The 18,513-nt window shown below is 33.1% G+C and overlaps 2 protein-coding genes and 1 long non-coding RNA gene across 6 annotated transcripts in view; 1 reads left to right on the forward strand and 2 right to left on the reverse strand.

Moving 5' to 3' along the window:
* Positions 1-402: 402 nt before the first annotated feature.
* BCL7-like (chromatin remodeling complex subunit BCL7B-like protein) lies at positions 403-1,984 on the reverse strand. The gene is made up of 3 exons (XM_036376210.2): positions 1,710-1,984; positions 1,453-1,640; positions 403-1,317 (listed from the first exon to the last, which is right to left on the reverse strand). The coding sequence occupies exons 1-3, from the start codon at positions 1,796-1,798 to the stop codon at positions 1,196-1,198; spliced, it is 399 nt and encodes a 132-aa protein (XP_036232103.1). The 5' UTR covers positions 1,799-1,984; the 3' UTR covers positions 403-1,195.
* A 663-nt stretch (positions 1,985-2,647) lies between these two features.
* Positions 2,648-18,513, forward strand: part of Zdhhc8 (zinc finger DHHC-type containing 8) — a 93,014-nt gene continuing 77,148 nt past the window's right edge. For 3 of the 4 annotated variants that reach the window (XM_036376193.2, XM_070109689.1, XM_070109688.1), the window contains exon 1: positions 2,648-3,991. In XM_036376193.2, the coding sequence (XP_036232086.2) occupies positions 3,900-3,991 (92 nt within the window). In that variant the 5' untranslated portion in view covers positions 2,648-3,899. The remainder of the gene's footprint in view (positions 3,992-18,513) is intronic. The other variant, XM_014230158.3, reaches the window with a different exon arrangement.
* Positions 11,270-12,645, reverse strand: LOC138857490 (uncharacterized). Its single transcript, XR_011396612.1, has 2 exons — positions 12,307-12,645; positions 11,270-11,706 (listed from the first exon to the last, which is right to left on the reverse strand). It is a non-coding gene; the product is annotated as an uncharacterized lncRNA (long non-coding RNA).

Genomic DNA, 18,513 nt, shown 5'->3' on the forward strand with positions numbered 1-18,513 from the left:
CTACCATATTCGATAGATTTTTACAAAAACACTATTTTTTCCATCGACTATAAACAGTGTTGCGAATAAAGCTTTAAAAAATAATTGAATTAATATTTTTACTAAAAATTTCTTTTGTAAACTGGAATATCTTTACTATAAACAATTTTTAAATTTTTCATATCAAATACCGGATTGAAAAAAGATTTAACCCCAAATGCGGGATTAAAAATTTACTTTCCAATCATATAATTAGGAATTAAAAAAGAAATTGTTTTAGAGTTAACAAAATATAATTTTATAATTAAAAAATTTTGAATTGAAAGTTTTCAAACTTGGCTATAAATCCGAGAATGTTAACTACTGTACTGTAATTACCTTGATTACCTATATTTTTCCAAGAAAATATAAAATTAAAACGTCTTTTTTTTCTTAGAGCAAATATGTAATCTTTAATACAAACTTTAATAAATTAATATTGATTTTATTCAATTGACGGAGACTCGAAATATGCAGGTTTTAAGTTACGTACGTGCCTTCAGACAGCCTCATTGCGTTAACCGTACAATGTGCACGATCACCGCCATTGCGTGATATTTTATTTTTGTAGGTATATTTTTATAGTATTTTTATTTAATGCGGACCTTTAATGCAATTGTCTGCTCGCACACTACCATTAACTAAGAAAAAAAATAAAATAAAATAAAATACAATACAATGAAAATGTCTTCATCATAATCAACACTATTAATACGATTGTTACGAGTTCTCCGTGTGCACACACTCCTTCTCCATAACACTTGCACAGAGAAAGTGTATTTTTTTTATATAAATTACAAATTTTGGAGAAGGATTCCACTTAATACTACAGTAATGATGACTAAGCTAGGCGCACATTTCATATACATATGTAAGTAAATTAAATTATTTAATATAATAAATTGCTTAAAATTAATTAGTTAGCAGCAGTAGCTCAGCGTAGTAGAAAGTATTTGTATGCGTTATTTAATTTACACAAATACAATACTACACCGCAGAGTACAAAATATCCATGGGAGTTAATTTTTTCTATTTTTTTTTTTTTTTTTTTTTTAGTTTTTCCTTCAATAACATAAATTAATTTCAATTCTTGAAAATTGCTTGATTTTCGAGTGTGACTGATTGCGTTTTGCAGCGGATGCGATACGAACATGTTTAGTTACAGTGTATATTATAATTAATCACTAGTTTTTAGTCTTTTCACCGGGCCTTCACTGCCTTGTGAGTTGGAATCCTCAGAAAATGGCATGCTAGAAACAAATTCTGTGGCACCTTGGGAATCGCTCACCATAGAAAAACCTGCGAAACAGTGAAAAAATTGTTTTTTAATGTCTAATAGTATAATTATTATATGTAATTATTAATTTATTGAAGTTAAGAAAATCAATTCGAATGCAAACATTTGAACTCATCAGTTTGTGTGCTTCGACTCACAGGTGTTCGAATCTTCCGCAGTCAGACCGGCGTAGGGCGTTATTTGAGGTGGTGTTGGCGTGCCTTTCTGTGAATTCTCCTTATCACTCTTATTAACGCTGCTCACTTTTTTCTTTTCTGAATTCGATATGGGCACCCATTTGTAAATTTTCATAGTCGTATCGCCAATTGTAACCCATTTCTTTTCCCTATAATTTCAAATTTAGTTTCAAAAATAATTGGCACATTTTACTATTAGCTGGTGGAGGCCATCTTACCAATGTCTCACTTTTTCCACTGCATTCATAACACGTTTGATGTCATCTTTAGCTCGGCTACGAGTTTCCGCTCGAACACTACGCGACATTTTCCACTATTTTATACAGTATTTAAGATAATTTGCTAATTTTTTGGTAATTAAATTGCAAGTTTTTCGAAATTTACTGCTTTAACTTCAACGATGTAAACAGAAAACGAAGATTCGTCGAAAATGGCCGCTAAATGCCGAGTACCACCATATGACAGCTGACCATGCCGTTAAGACGCCTGTACACAAATATTTATTGTAGTAAACAGATGTAAGCGAATAAGTAAAGTATGCTGTTTTAACATAAATATTGTATATTTAAATTCGTATTGGAAGGGAGAATATTAAATATTGATAAAGAAATTCAAAGAACTTCTATAATATTAAGTTTTCTTGAGAATTTTCAGTGTTTTGAGAATTAATTTCACTTTTATATATAGAGACCTTAAACAAAACAAAAAATCAATATGTTGTATTGCTGTCAAAACTCAACGAAGCAGAGTGGTTGCGTTTGACTTAAATGTCACAAGATTTGTGATTTTCTAATTGTTTAAATATTTTAACTTGAAAAATTGCAATGTAAAAATATTTTATAATTAATAATGTTAAAACAAGTATACTGTTTATAATTTCTAAAGTTGAACACATTAAATTAAAAAGTACTTCCTCCGTTAATAAGCCTTTTATATAAAAAAATATATTGGTTATTTATATCTTATCTATGAATTCATTTAACATTTAGGTATGGTTATAACATATTAGAAAAAAAAATGTTTATCCAATTGGATAGTGAATACAGCTATTATGAGTTCCTTTTCACTCGTTCTATTTGACGATTCGTTGAATATTTTGTACATACGGCAAATTGCAGCTCTACAACCGGAGTGGCAAACAAATTTGAGATTTGAAGAAATTGTACGAAAACGAGCGATCGAGCGAATGCGTGTGAATATGGAGCGTTGTGAAAATTCTTTAAATTAATAAATAAATTGTACGAAAAACGCGAACAATTTTATATATATTAATAATAACGCTCATATTGTGTGTAATAATTAAAAAATTGTAAGAAAAAAGCTTTGGTCTATGCGGCGGTGTAATTTTAGAATTTCTAATAGCGCATTCAGCTGCAAGGTATAGCGACACGGTTGAAGAAAAACTCGCTGTTGGTTGCCTAGCGTATATACGTGAAGGAGACTCGTCGTCCGTGGTCATTTTCAAGGAGAAAGAGTATATCCAGCAATGTGAAATTCCAACAAATATGTTTTTATAGTTTTATATCTTAAGAATCGTTGCCATTTTATACGGTTCAAGTGCATAGTTAGACAATGGCAGGCAAAGACATAAGTTAAATAGTTGGAAAATTCAATAAGCGAAGCGAAAAAAAATGAAAATTGGAAGTGCATCATTTGCCATGTTTCGCAAGGGCAATGTGCGGCAATGGCAAATTGCTTAAAGTGTTATGTGTAGTTAAAGCGAAAGTAGTGGAAAGTGTAGAATTTAAAAAGCTGAATTGAAATACAAAATAAAAGCTTTAAATATATAATACACAAAAAGTCAGGCAAAAAATAAAAAATACAAAAAAGGCGACAACCAGCGATTGACGTATGAGAATTGTTAAATAGCCGTGCGGTGCGCGTCGGACAACAAAGTGGTATGCTAATATTGCAAACGGCGGGGTGAAGTGCAATCCGGTTTAGTCGAAAAAAGTTTGTGTAAATAAAAAATATACAAAATTTTCTAATACGGTTAGTAAATGTGTACAAACATAAACCTTTTTATAAAAAAATTAAACAAATTTCAAATATTAATTGATCTAGAAATAAATATATTGGAAAGTGTATATGCAGATCTTCCTAAATGAAATTTTCTCTCCTATATATTAACTCATCTACAAATTTTTCTGTCATAATTTAAACATCATCTGTTGAAATCATATTAGAAAGCGAACTTTTATCTTTGTTGCTGTAACTAAAGTGTTTTTACAACCGTATATTCATATATTTATTTTGCGCTTCCAATTTTTCTAATGCAACAATTGCCGCTTTACTTAAAATCAACAGCTGTTACCTCATAACTCCTCTATAATTTCAACGTTTGTTTGTGTAAAAAATCCGTTGTCATCAAGTGGAAAAAAAAATAATTCTATTAGTTTAGTAACAGAATGCCCAAATGCGACATGAAGACTCGCTACATTCCTGCTACATTTGCCTGGATTCTACTGTTATCCACGACGTTCCTCTTCTTTTTCTATCCGTAAGTATATAGCTATATTCAATTATTATGTGTTCATATATAAGTTATAAATATTCATTACATATAATTCTTATAATTTCTTATATAAATTATGAATAATAATTACATCACTTAATCGAATCGAATACAAAAAGATAATTTTTTAGGTACGAAAAATACAATAAACAACTTTTGTAAACAAAAAGGCTCGTATTTCCCAAATGCAATTCTTTTTATACCTATAAAATATATGTTAGGTATAGCTGTGTCGATTTAGCCATGTCCGTCTGTCTGTATATACGCGGCTTAGCCCCTCAATTTTTGAGATATCGCTCTGAAATTTTGTCCTGTTCTTCCAAAGAAGCTACTTATTTGTCGGAAGCGTCGATATTGGACAACTTTAGCAAATAGCTTCCATACAAACGGAACAATCAAATTTATTTTTTGTATCAACATTTTTTTTAATGTAATATGAAATCTTAACGAAATTTGGCATAGATTCTTGTCAAGGCAACGCTTCTATGTCCGAAAAAAACTTCCTGATCCGAGCACTATAGCATATAGCTGAAATGCCGTTTTTCTTGTGTAATAATTATAATTCTTCAGCACAAGTACAATTCTAATCCACTCAGTGGTGTACTTAATCGATATATTTTCATGTCTATTAATAAATTTAATTATACAAAAATATTTGTGCCGATAAGTATTGCATATTTACATAGTAAAAATTTGGATATTAAACTAATTAAGTTAGGTAAATACAAAAATTGCTAATGGGCGTCGAGCTGTTGGTGTTGCTACATAAAATATCTGCTCTATACATAATTATAAAGTACATAAGTATGTATCTATGCATATGTCTATAATTGAGTAAATGCTCGTACTTTCATTCTAGGTTTAATGCTACACCGATACTATAACCATAACACAGCAATCAAATATATATATGTACATATATTATAATACATACACATGGTAAATAGGCATTATATCAAATATTTACATCGTCTTGTGAACAAAGAAAGAAAAATTTTATTTGTAAAAGTTTGTCTGTCTTTTCATTATCATTTGTAGTCAACACTCCGCATAGTAAATAAAACTGTATGGCGGCATATACTCGTAAAATAAATGTGTGTCTATGTATGTACTTGATTTTGCTTGAGGTCTCGTTATTTTGGCGCAGCCAAAATGTCGTCTTTGCAATCATCAATAGAAATTAAAAAAAAAAAAAAAAATAATACATACAAAAAAAAAGACTGCCAGTGTCTGGTGCAACTAAAGTGGTATGACGACTGTAGTAAATGCCAAAATGTGAATCGGTATAAGAGATCGTATATCATCAAGTGCAGTACGCACTTTTTGCTTTCACATTTCTATATTTGCTCAACTGCTGCATCAGGCCACGTCTGCGCGTTCTAGCGTGCAATGAGACACACAGTCTGCGTGTCTGTCTGCTTATGCTTGTCCATAAAAGGCACAAAAGGAGTGGAGCAGCTTACTTTGGCATCCGGCTAATGGCCGTATGTGGAAAATTGCGTTATGGAGTATGTGCATTGAGAAACCGTTATATGCGCTAAATTAATTTTGCAGAATTTCTTAAGTAATATTTGTATGGCACTCAATTCCTAAAGTTTTCAAATGTCATAAAACATTTTCATTTACATAAGCATATTTATTCTTTATTCATATTTTGACTATATGCATGTATGTACATATATGGCTTTAGTTTACTTTTGATAATAATCTTCAAAATGCAAAAAAATTGCTGTCAAAAGTTAAGGCTTCCCTTTCTAAAAAAAATTTTTTTTATTATACATAAATCTTTATACCCTGAACATACAAACTGAACTATCAAAATTATGCCTTGGGTGTGGAAAACTTTTTTATTTAACTAGATATGTATAATCACAATATTTGGCATGAATTAATTTCCAAGGCAGCGAAAGAATCTCCGAAAAAATTGTTGCGATCAGAATACTATAACATATAGCTACCATAAAAACTGTTAGATCAAAATCAGGCCTTTGTATAAAACACTTTTTTATTGGTTGATATATTTTTATGAAATTTGGCTCAGTTTATTTTTCAAGGTAATGGTACAATCTGCTAAGAAATTGTTGCGATCAGAACACTATAAGATATAACTGTCATATAAAATGACCGATCCAAATCAAGTTCTTGTTTGAAATCTTTAGTACTTGTGAAAGATATTATAGCTTCTGTGCAACCGTTTTTTTCTATTGTTTTAATACAACACGCATACATAAGTATATGTATATATAAATATCTGTATATATATTATATATAAGTATATATATATGTATGTAAATACTCATATATACGTAATGCTTAACCTATCAGCAGTTGCATTAGAAAAATTCCGTCTGAAATCTTAAACTATTTTAGCTATGATTAATAGCCACCCAACCACAATCATTTATTTCTATATACATTCACATATACATACCAACATATGTACGTAGGAATGATAGCATAGTTTCACTACAATAGTAACTAAAAATACTCAACTTGCTACTATTTTTTATCTCGCTTAGCTAGACATTGCATGAAGTCATTATCACGGGTTTATTGTAACATTGCTTTTGCCAGGGTATTTTTCACGCATGTTTTGTTTTATTATTTTATATATATGTATATGTATACTTGTATGCAGTTTCTCGGGAACCGCATTTTTGAACTAGCACAAGCTCACATACATACATATGTTTACTTTTGATCTTTTTCATTTTCTTGCTTTTTGCTAGTTCTGACATAATTTTCCCAACTATTTCGCGTATTGCACGCTCTTTTGTTGCATTTTTATTTATATACGCTTTTTGGATATATATAATATCGGAGAAAATATAAACATATTATTACTTTCTCGGACACCCTTCAATATTTTTATTTCACCTCATTTCGGTATAATTTCCCATATTATTAGTCATCAAAAACTGCTTATCTTTGAGTTCTGTTGTTTATTTATTGATAATTTTATTTATTAATAATTTTGATTACCGCTTATTATTGTTGTTCTAATATAAAACTTTCATTAAATAGTTTCGGAGATTTCTAAATTTGTTTTCCCCACTTAAACTCCTACGTGACGAGCTGACTCCTACGTGACGAGCTGACTCGATTTAGCCATGTCCGTTTGTCTGTATATACGCAAGCTAATCTCTCAGTTTTTCAGATATTGATCTGAAATTTTAAACACGTCCCCAAAAAGCTGATTTCTCACCAATAAACTGCTTATAAGATATAAAAACCCGGCTGAAGTTCCATATACCATATACAGGTCGGTTGAAAAGTTTCTGCTCTCATCAAGAAATATCACTATTAGCTCCAAATATCGTTTTTCTCAAGTTGGTACATCTGTCGTGAGAACACATGCAAAGTTACAAGTCATTCTGTCAATTAATTTAAATCGCACAGTGATTAGATTCTATGTTTGGCAAGGTTTAAAAACAAAGCAAATTTATGAACAATTGATAGAAGTGTATAAAAAGTCCTGTCCTCACCTTAAAAAGCAATGTTGAATTTTGGACGACCAAAAACCGCAACCACACCAGAAATCATTGAGCAAGTTCATAATATTGTTAGTGAAGATCCAAGTTTGACTAAGCATGAAATTGCTAATGCCATAGGCATCTCAGACGTACGAGTACTTCATATTTTACATGGAGAGTTAGTGCCGCACACATTAACAATCCAACAAAATCGGGATCGAAAACAAATATCTCTGCATAGTTTGGAGCGTTTTAAGCAGAATAAAACCGATCTCTTGCGTCGTTTTATAACTATGGATGAGACTTGGATCTACCATCATGATCCAAAATTGAAACAAGAACGTTTACAGTGGTCTGAAGTTGGTTGTTCAGCTCCAAAGCAGGTGGAGTCACAACGATCAGCAAAGGAGGTTATGGCATCAGTTTTTTGCGATGCAAAAGGAATTTTGTTGATCGATTATCGACAGAAAGATAAAACAATCAACTCTGAATAGTATTGCAGTCTTTTGAAACAGCTGGATGAAAAAATGCGTGAGAAAAGACTTGGTTCTCAACACAAAAAAATCATTTTTCATCAAGACAGCATTGTCTCACAGAGGTGTTTTAACATTAAAAAATTCAACGAATTAAAGTACGAATTGCTTCAGCATCCATCGTATTCACCAGATTTGGCTCCCAGCGACTACTACCTCTTCAGAAACCTGAAACAATTCCTACGTAGAAAGCGTTTTTCGTCGAATAAAGAAGCTATTGCAGGCGGGGACGGCAATTTTGCAGAGCTTCAGGAAAGTCACTATAGGAATGGCAAAAAATTTTTGGAAGATCATTGGAATAAGTGTATTAAAGTTAAGGGAGATTATATTGAATAATAAATATAAAGGAGAATATATTAAATAATAAAGATATTTCGTACCAAAAATGGTATTTTTCGAGCGCAGAAACTTTTCCACCAACCTGTATGAATTTATATAATATTTGTTAAACAACCCTGTCTATTATAATTATTTGGGAAGCAAAAAAAATAATATTAAATTTTATTATCATCAGTTATTTTGTTACTACTCAGTTAAGTACGTGCTTCAGATGTTAGAGCAGCACCTGTCCACTTAGTAGCACATAAATACTTGTATGTAACATTGAAAATATAATACTTTTTTCATTTACTCACCCGTGCATACATATATGTATGTTTGCAGGTAGAACTGATTCACTCTGATCCACTTTGTGTATGTTAAATAGTAAAACATTTAATTATATCGACTCATGCTGATTATTATCCGGATAAGTGCAAATTTATATATGGTATGTAATTATGAAGCCAACAGTGGGGCAAAGTGGCAAAAATAAGTAAAAAGACAATAAATTTATGTGTCAACGGCGCAAAAAAAAAAATGACAACAACAAAAGTAAAATGCACGACAATATAAAAAATACATGATTACATATATTCAAAGTATGTTTGTGTGTGTGTGTTGGTGTATTTTTTTATCCATTAACCATTGTTAAGCAAGACAAACGATAACATGACAACAACTATGTTAATTGTTGACTGCTTTGTTATAGCAACAGTGGCAAAATATGAGAGCAACAGTCGTGTTTATAAACTACAAAAAAAATGACAAAACAAAATGAAAAATAAAACAATTTTGCGAAAATGTCAACAGCAATAATAACCACAAACAAAAAAGGATGTTTTTAGCAATTTTCCTCATTTTGTATTTTGCCCAACACCATGTACATATGTACAGGCTGGTTGAAAAGTTTCTGCGCTCAACATGAAAAAGTAAAATTTTTGGTACGAAATATATTTATTATTTAATATATTCTCCTTTATATTTATTATTCAATATAATCTCCCTTAACTTTAATACACTTATTCCAATGATCTACCAAAAATTTTATGCCATCCCTATAGTGACTTTCCGGAAGCTCTGCAAAATTCCCGTCCTCGGCTGTAATAGTTCTTCATTCGACGAAAAACGCTTTCTACGTAGGAATTGTTTCAGGTTTCTGAAGAGGTAGTAGTCGCTGGGAGCCAAATCTGGTGAATACGATGGATGCTTAAGCAATTCGTACTGTAATTCGTTGAATTTTGTCATTGTTAAAATACCTTTGTGAGCAGGTGCATTGTTTTGATGCAGTATGACTTTTTTGTGCTGCAAACCAGGTCTTTTCACACGAATTTTTTCATCCAGCTGTTTCAAAAGGCTGCAATACTATTCAGAGTTAATTGTTTTATTTTTCTGCCGATAATCGATCAACAAAATTCCTTTTGCATCGCAAAAAACTGATGCCATAACCTCCTTTACTGATCGTTGTGCATTCACCTGCTTTGGAGATGAACAACCAGCTTCAGTCCACTGTAAACGTTCTTGTTTCAATTTAGGATCATGATGGTAGATCCAAGTCTCATCCATAGTTATAAAACGACGCAAGAGATCGCTTTTATTCTGCTTAAAACGCTCCAAATTATGCTGAGAAATTTCTTTTCGATCCAGTTTTAATTGGATTGTTAACGTGTGCGGCACTAACTCTCCAAACAGCTTTTTTATATGTAATTCTTCATGTAAAATATGAAGTACTCGTTCGTCTGAGATGGTATTAGCAATTTCATGCTTAGTCAAACTTGGATCTTGACTAACAATAATATGAACTTGCTCAATGATTTCTAGTGTGGTTGCGGTTTTTGGCGGTTCCTTCGAGTGGATCGCCTTTAAGCCTAGTACGACCACATTTAAATTCACCAGCCCGAAATTCAACACTTCATAAATGCTAATTATGATGCTATTTCTTGGTGAGGCCAACAAACTTTTCAACCAACCTGTGTGTATGGATGTATGCCTAGTCGGTTGAAATGTTAGATAGTGAATCAGCTAACAAACTGCCCGACAACACATTGCCACAAACTGAGCACAATCCATACATACATACATATTTATTTATTTATTGAGGAAATAATGGAAATCGAAACCATGGCTAAAGCATTTGTACTATCTATAAACACACAGACGAGTATATATATAAATACGCCCATAGAACAGAAAACAGTAACTGTAACAATAACAGAAGTGACTACAGCAGTTACAATAACATTGAGAAACAATAACAAATGTAATAACATCTGAAAAATCAATTACAGAGAAAATGGCAAATTGCAAACAAAGCGCAGATGTTTAAAGTATGTATGTGTATATATGTGTGTATGTATGCAAATCGAATCGACAAACAGAAGTGGCAAGTGCAATAATTATTATTAATTATACTAAATAAATATTGGAATTGAAAATATTGACATAACTGAAAGGGCTATGAAAAAGCAATTTAAAATATACATAAATACACAAAAAGGTACATATGTATGTATGTATATTATTACTATTTACGGATTCGGCTAGATCAAATTGGCTTACATGCTTGTCGTTCGATAAAAATTTATTTTCCGGTGTTAAAATTTTATTTTTCGCTGATTTTTTCGAAAAAAGTTTTTATGTCTGTCAAAGATCAATAAAGAATTAGCAATTGTATCAAATTTCGAAATTTGATGAGCCTTGAATATTACCTAAATACTTATGTAAGTATTTTTACTTGTTGAAAAGCTTGCTAAACTGCCAAAATATCCAGTAAGGCATGCCACATTTTTTTTTGTATTTACATATTTTAATATTAGGTCTATAACCATATTCATGCGGTTTTGATTTTTTTTCAAATATGAACGTTTAGTTAAGGGGTTACTTGCGCAAAAAACAGCCTGTTTTCAATAATTTTTTTTTTTCATTTAAAAAATTAAATATTTCATTAAAACAGTTTAATATTCCAAATATACTTATGTACTACGGCTCTTAAAAATATTCGAATAACCGGTTTGTAACCGTTTGTATAAATATTAACCGAATAATACTCTCAGTAAAACGGCTATTCGAATAAGAAAATGAATAAACGCTTACTGTTCGAATAGTCCACCACGAACGGTTAACCGGATAGTCGAAAATGAACGGTTAATCGAATAGTGGACGACTTATGACTATTTGAATAATGCCCTATCCGCTTAATCCGGTCAGTCAAATAGTCGAATACCAAAAGCTCTAATATTTACATACATATTTTACAAAGATTTTGTGAAATTTTCATAGGAAAATATTCAAAACGAGGTCATTACGACGTTATTTCCGGCAGTATCTCAGAAAAGGTGTGCCTTCGCGTTGACAACTGAACTTCTTACAGGATCATCTGAAAGAAAAAGAAAAAAAAAAGAATGTTTTAATTAAGACCACAAAGTAGGTATTTGACGAAAGTAAAAATTGTAGTTTTGGCAGACGTTTTCGCAAAAAAAATTTAAAATTTGGGGGAAAATTTCGCCACATTTCTTTTAATTGTAGTAATTGAAAAAAAAACTTTGTTCAAGACCTTGTAAATTATGTCTCAAAGACCTGTGTAAAATTTCATTAAGATTAGTTGAGTAGTTCGCGCGAAATCTTGACAACGGATTTTGATAACATGGTTTCGAAAAAAATCAGTTTAAAGTTTTAAGTGACTATATAGCCTGACATTTTCCCATCTTTCTGGCAATTTGTGGATTCCATCCTAAAGAACCGCCTCGACTTAGCGGCAAAGAATGATTCAAGCTAATTTTTGATACCTTTTGAATCTTGTGAACCGTATTCAAGTGGCGTTCTGCATCGACCGTAAGAAATGATAATCAGGAGGTGCAAGTTTTGATCAATAAGGCGGTTGAGGCAAAACCCCCCAGCCGATGTTTTCCAAATAGTAGTAGTTTTTAACCAGTCTTGCAACATAAGACTTGGCATTGTTATAATAAATAGTTATTACCTCGCAATCGCAAATTCCGTAATGGCTGCCTGAATGGCTCCCAAAGAGCGAGCTCTTCTTGTGTTTGACAACAATCTTCATCGAGTAATGCTTCCTGTGCCTCATATTTAAACGTTTTTAGCCGCCCGGAACAATCTTCGTCTATCAAGCCAAAATCAGCAAATCGTGCGAATGACTTCTGGCACGTTCGCTACGCTGCGCATGTTCACCATAAAGTTAATATGAAAGTAATGAAGAACTGCTCGCGAAATCAAATTTTTTCAGGCACGAAACTCGACATATTTGAGTGAAAAGAAAAAAATTATTGTTTACGCTTCAAATGAATAACATATACTGAAAAAGACGCATAAGGACAGTAGATTTTCAACGCATGTTCGGAATATTGCAACAATGGAATAATTACTAAAATACGCCAATTCGTGGCAAACCGCACGAATATTGTTATAGACTCAATAAAATATATATATTCAATTCATGAATTTAACTAAGCTTTTCCAATCAAAAATAAAATAGTTTTCTAATGCTATATGATTTTTTTAAGACCGTTTTGAATACTCCCTTACATACTTGTATGTCTATTTCATCACAGAAATCTAAAGAATAACCAAAGAAAGGCTAAACCCAGTTACATATGTATATCTTATCGAAATTGCATATACAACTGTAAAATGACTAATACTACTACTGTTCCATAGCACACATTCATATAATCCAAGGTAAAGGCTAATTTGCCAATACTGATAAGAATTTAGTATCGTTTTTGGTCGTTTGATTTCATTTTGCTACAATGACCGCATCGAAAACGTTCCTACACTTCTCTTGTCGCAATTACACGGGCAGCCAGCACCCGAACCGATGACTAAACCAGTGAGCAGATATACAATACGACAGTAAAAAATTAGTACTGAACGCCAAGAGTATGTCATAAAACAATTAAAACAACAGTGATGGTATTGTAACCGATGGAAAAAAAATCTACCTAAAACAAATAAAAAATGAATAGCAAATAAAACATATCCCACAAAATACGGTGGCATTGCATGCTTACTCGGCTGTCGAGTGAGCAGAACGCGAAAATTGCCAAACTAAATAAATGTATGTATGTAAGTATGCATGTATGTATGTATGTGGACACATTTGCGCCCAGCAACAAAGCCTGAAAGCCAATTGTGTGGTATTAAATGAAAATTGTATGCCTTTTCATTTGCTGTGCGGAGCGCCGAGCTCATGCGTGCTTGCATATGTCAACGAGTTTTATCACAAAAAGTGTCTCTCAACGAACTGCCACACAGTGCTTGCCAACCGAACTTCGTCGACGGCGGACGAAAGCATGAAAGGGCAGCGAGTCATATGACAACAGGAATTAACACTGGACGTGTGTGCAGCATTACCAACGCCAACTGGTTGTTGCTCCAAAAGCACTGAATAAAAAGCTGCCAAACCTATTTGAGTGTGTGTGCACGCCGGTAGTTCCGTTCGTCAGTTTACGTGTCACAAAATGCCATTACTTTTGACTCACTGTGACACTATGCTGCAGCCCAGTTGCGGAGTTTAAGACGCACTTGCAACAGCACACCACCGCTACAGCCGTACTTCCGCTCCACTTGCCTGCCTGCCTGCCTGCCTTGGCTTTTCACTGGTTTCTGCTATCGTGTTTGTTGCTGTGCTGTTATTTGCTGATGACATGACCATCAACTGGTCATCTTTCCATTCAATTCTCCGCACTTTCGTTTCATTCTATCATTCATGCCGCTTTTACTACTCGCCGTTTTTGCATTTGCCATTGTTGGTTTTGTTGTTGCTTTGCGCATTTCAATGTCACCTTAGCCAAATGGCAGCTGACTTTGTGATAGACGTAACACAATACTCGTTGCCATTCATGCATACACACGCCCATGCGTGTGTGTTTGTGTGCTTGTGCGCTAGTGATTTTTGACCCTGGCCTCGGCGTCGTTCAATACCGATTCGAATGTAAAGGCGACAATTAAAGCTCTGCATGAACGTATACTCATCCCCCCTTGGGTATAAGAAGTTCGGTCGGCTGAGCTAAGCTGAATTTTTTAGAAGTAGTAGTAGACAGTGTGGTAAGTTTGAATTGGAAATAGCTGTAAACTACTGTTATTTTTTTGCAAACTGCTGGCAACCCTGCTGTTTTAATGTTCATTGACTTTAAATGTCTAGAATATTATTTATCTAATTTATTTGGAATAAAAAATAGGCTTAAGGATCAAATTTTAGAATCACGATATCAGTATTACTAGGAACTATAACTGAAATGCCATGAAGTCATTTCTACGGCAGTCTGGTCCACTTAAGAGGAATGTACTCGGATTTTTTTCCGACCGAGGACTGCGAATTCGGCAACATTCCTCAAAATTATACAGACTACAGAGGCTGAAAAGTGTTTGGCTTAACCTCGAGATCGCGCCACAAACCAAGTATGTCTACACTGCAAAGATTTATGATATTTTATACCCATCACCCTCTAGTTATTGGGCTCGGAATAACGCTAACTGTGGTGTTTTTGTTTACAAAAAGTGCCGTGTTTTGATAAAACATTCTTCCTGAAGGCAAAATTAATGGCTTAATTCAACAACCAACCAGTATATGTTTGTGCGGAACTCAATGCACCCTATTCAGTAAGACCGCAAAATTCGGTAACACCAGCAACATTCGGTAACATCGCGAAAATTCGTAAAATTTCGTTAGGTCGCCGTAAAATGAAATCGGCAGACTTAATTAATGTCATTGGCAAATCCAAAAATCACGTAGATCATATCATTCGCATTGTTAACAAGTGAAAAAGCCTTGTGAGCGATGGATGCCGGATGGTTTTTTGAACATCGATCAACTTTGCGCCTCATAATTAATCGATAAATTGGAGAAGTTACGCTATGAACTAGTTCTGACCGCACGGGTATTCTTTTTTTCCTCTTTCTAAAACTCAAAAAGTGGCTCACTGAAAAAAGAAGAAACTCGGTCTAGGAGGACCGTTATAACATACACTTTACTCAAGATGGAGATTATGTCGTTCTGCTGCTTCTTGTACAAATATATGGAATATGTGACCAACTTGTATAAGTTTCCAAACTTGTAATTGTTCTCAAGACTCTTATTATCGACAGTGCCTCCAAACTTTCTCTTTTATTGACGTATAGTATCTGGAAGCACACTCCATAGGTTTGTGAATATTATTTTCGTAATTTGTAAACTTTAATTATATTAGCTTGAAGTTAAGTCTCATTTCTACCGACTTGATCAACGGGACGCGGAACCTTCGATCTCATGTTCTACCTACTAGATTTCTGAGACCCGGGCCCTTCGATGCCATGTTCTACCGTATTCAGATCACATATTCAACCGACTAGTTCTGCGAGACCCAGAACCTATGTAACACTTTATCATAAGTGAAACTGTTCTCGGACTTATGCTAACATTTTTTTTATATGATCACTAAGAGTTTCGTTCATAACGACTGGAAGATTAATACTCTGACAAGTAACACTCTGTAAACTGACAGGTTCTCAGTGACGCATGTTTATTGTTGGCTTATGAATTGCCCAAGGACTTATTTATTTTGTACTTAAACAATTAGACTTTCCGCCTAAAAGAAAAGAAAACATAATGAATTAAAATCTCGTTAGAATTGACTAAAGGGAAGTACATATATATATGTATATTTATACATGTAGTTAACGCTAATGAGATATCTGTTAAGCATCCGGTGATGAGAAGTTAATTTTAATAAACAAAAACTTGCTTTAGTCTCACAAACACATAGATACATATGTATATATTATACTTTTGTATGAAGATTGCCACTTTTTTATTAACTTTGATGGCATCAGCGTTGTAATCAGTATTAACAAGATTCCATTAAGCGTTCAGTGCCGCTGTTCTGTGATTCAAATGAAACTCAACAAAATGATTGAATTCATCACTTTCAAATTGCTAGAAAAACGGAAATGCTTTTACGAATGTTTTTGTCTTATTTCACGTTTCTACTATTCTTTTTACAATTCGCGAGTAAAAAGTAATTGTCAAAATTGAATGTCAGTCCGTTATTTGTTGCCGTCCATCAGTTGGGTAATTTAATCGTCTGTATTTGAACACTCAATTACTAATTCAAAAGAACAAGCAAAAATAATTTTTGTACAACAACAAAACCAACAGCAAAGTAGTGATTAATATGATTGCTATACGATTATGGTGGCGCGAGATTTGTTAGCTCAGTGTCGATGACAAAGTGCCCGACGACGATTATTGGCAACTCTAGAGCGGCACTCATCGAAATGGCAATAATGACAGCAATTGCAGCAGCGAGTCAGGCGGAAAGCGAGCAGGGTTTCTGATAAATAACACTTGTTGTTGGTAGCACCAATTTGTATGCCCAAGCAATAAATTTTCGTACGGCTTGTTATAAGTGACCACAAGTACATTATAGTAAATAAATATTGAGAGTAACATATGTAAGCAAAATTATTGAGAAAGACTGATATTTACTTTCTTTTGCACGTGTGTTTGTGCACGAGGGTAACTTGATAATATCGCAGATTTTTCTGCCGACTAAGTCGAACGTATATTTAAAAAGGCGGACTTTTGGTTTTTTATGAAGTAGCTGGTGAAATGTAACAATTTTAATGATTGCGTACATCCTTTGGTCAAGCCTGTACTAGAAAACGCTGCGAGAGCTGCTCGGGCTAAATCAGAAGCTAATGTTTAATTAAGAGTCAAACATGATTCATTTATCCTACAAAAAGAGTATAAAATGTTTCCAAAGTTGTTGTAATGCATAAAACGACTCAAAAGATTAGACTTTCTTTATAGAAGAAACTTGTTTGCTTGACCTCAGAAAATCACAAGGTCATGATATCGTAAACTTTTTGGTAATTTCAAAATTCGTCGAGTAGGAATTATCGCAAAAAATCAAATGTTCGCTTCGGCGATGATGATATTCGTAGCTGAGATCACCATCTCAACTTAGGCATGTAATAAGTTTAAAGAAAAATTAATTAATCATTAGCGATCTTTTATTGATTCAAACGAAACTTGTTTGAAGGCAATATTAATAGTTAAAAAAAAAGAAAAAGTGTTTTGCTTCGGGTCAAATGTGAGAAATGGCATATTGTCGCTGTATTCGTTAACCGTTTCTGTGTTTTTTTTTTTAGATTTTGGTTGATTTTTTCTATAATCCACTGCCAGCACAGACGGCAACCCGCGAAACCAATCTGGAAAAGCTGTATCATCAAAATTTTGTGCCATCAATCAGTCATATGGAAATTTCGTCGACATAATATCCTTTCTAGTCAGTTCAATGCTTCTTCTTCATTACGAATGCGGAAATCTATATGTACTAGTCCTTAATTAACCACGTAGTTCAAAAAGTTTTCCAAATTTCCATGTTAGACACTGTTTCTTGATATCTAAAATATTAAGAAGCCATCATCGATTTGTCTCTATAGTTTGTAGTTTTGAAAAAAAAAAACGCCTCTGAAGCTAAACTGATATAATTGATTGAACTGAACGGCTACACTTTAGAAAGTTGTCAAAAATTTATGTTGTTTCTTAAGGTATAATCTATCGAAATATGAAAAGGATTTCTTAAAAATTTTACATAAGCTGTGCCCCATAATTTTGTTAAGCTGATATAAATCACTTTCTCTTTCATCTCTATTGGATTATGGCAGTCTATATTATTTATAACAGTTGCTTGTTCGATTCGTCACTCTTCAAAGTCAGGCGAATGCTTTATCTTTATCTAGTATATTTATTATTCGTATGCTTTAGCGAACTATCTCCTTAGGTAAATACATATAATATCTACATACCGTTGTGTTCATGAAAATAGTAGTGCAACAGCTTCTTCTATTTAAAGATGTGTCAAGTAAGTGCGATAAGTAAGTGTATTTAAGTAATGCAACAATTTTCTGATGAAAGTTTATTGAAATCCCAGTGCTTTTTCATTTTTCGTGGGTATAGAAGAAGACATTGTTCTATCAAGTAGCGTGAATTGGTAGTGAAGCTAAGGAAACAAGACAGAACATACAGGAAGCTATAGAGGGATAAAGCGAAAAATTATATGGGAAATGTAAAAAATTCATATTAGAGGACAGACAGATTATACGATATGTAAAAAACAAACCCTAGGCATCTTCAAAAATGATAAAAAATTATTTAAGCCTACCAACAAATCGTAGGAAATTATTT

This window comes from Bactrocera oleae, chromosome 5 (genome assembly GCF_042242935.1).
Source record: "Bactrocera oleae isolate idBacOlea1 chromosome 5, idBacOlea1, whole genome shotgun sequence".
Taxonomy (NCBI): domain Eukaryota; kingdom Metazoa; phylum Arthropoda; class Insecta; order Diptera; family Tephritidae; genus Bactrocera; species Bactrocera oleae.

What these genes read in the sequence shown, in the direction of transcription:
- BCL7-like (XM_036376210.2), bottom strand. Translation starts at nt 1,798, where the DNA reads ATGTCGCGTAGTGTTCGAGCGGAAACTCGTAGCCGAGCTAAAGATGAC. An exon ending in GTGGAAAAAGTGAGACATTG is followed by an intron (nt 1,641 to 1,709) that starts GTAAGATGGCCT and finishes TTGAAATTATAG; the next exon opens with GGAAAAGAAATGGGTTACAA. An exon ending in TGCGGAAGATTCGAACACCT is followed by an intron (nt 1,318 to 1,452) that starts GTGAGTCGAAGC and finishes ACTGTTTCGCAG; the next exon opens with GTTTTTCTATGGTGAGCGAT.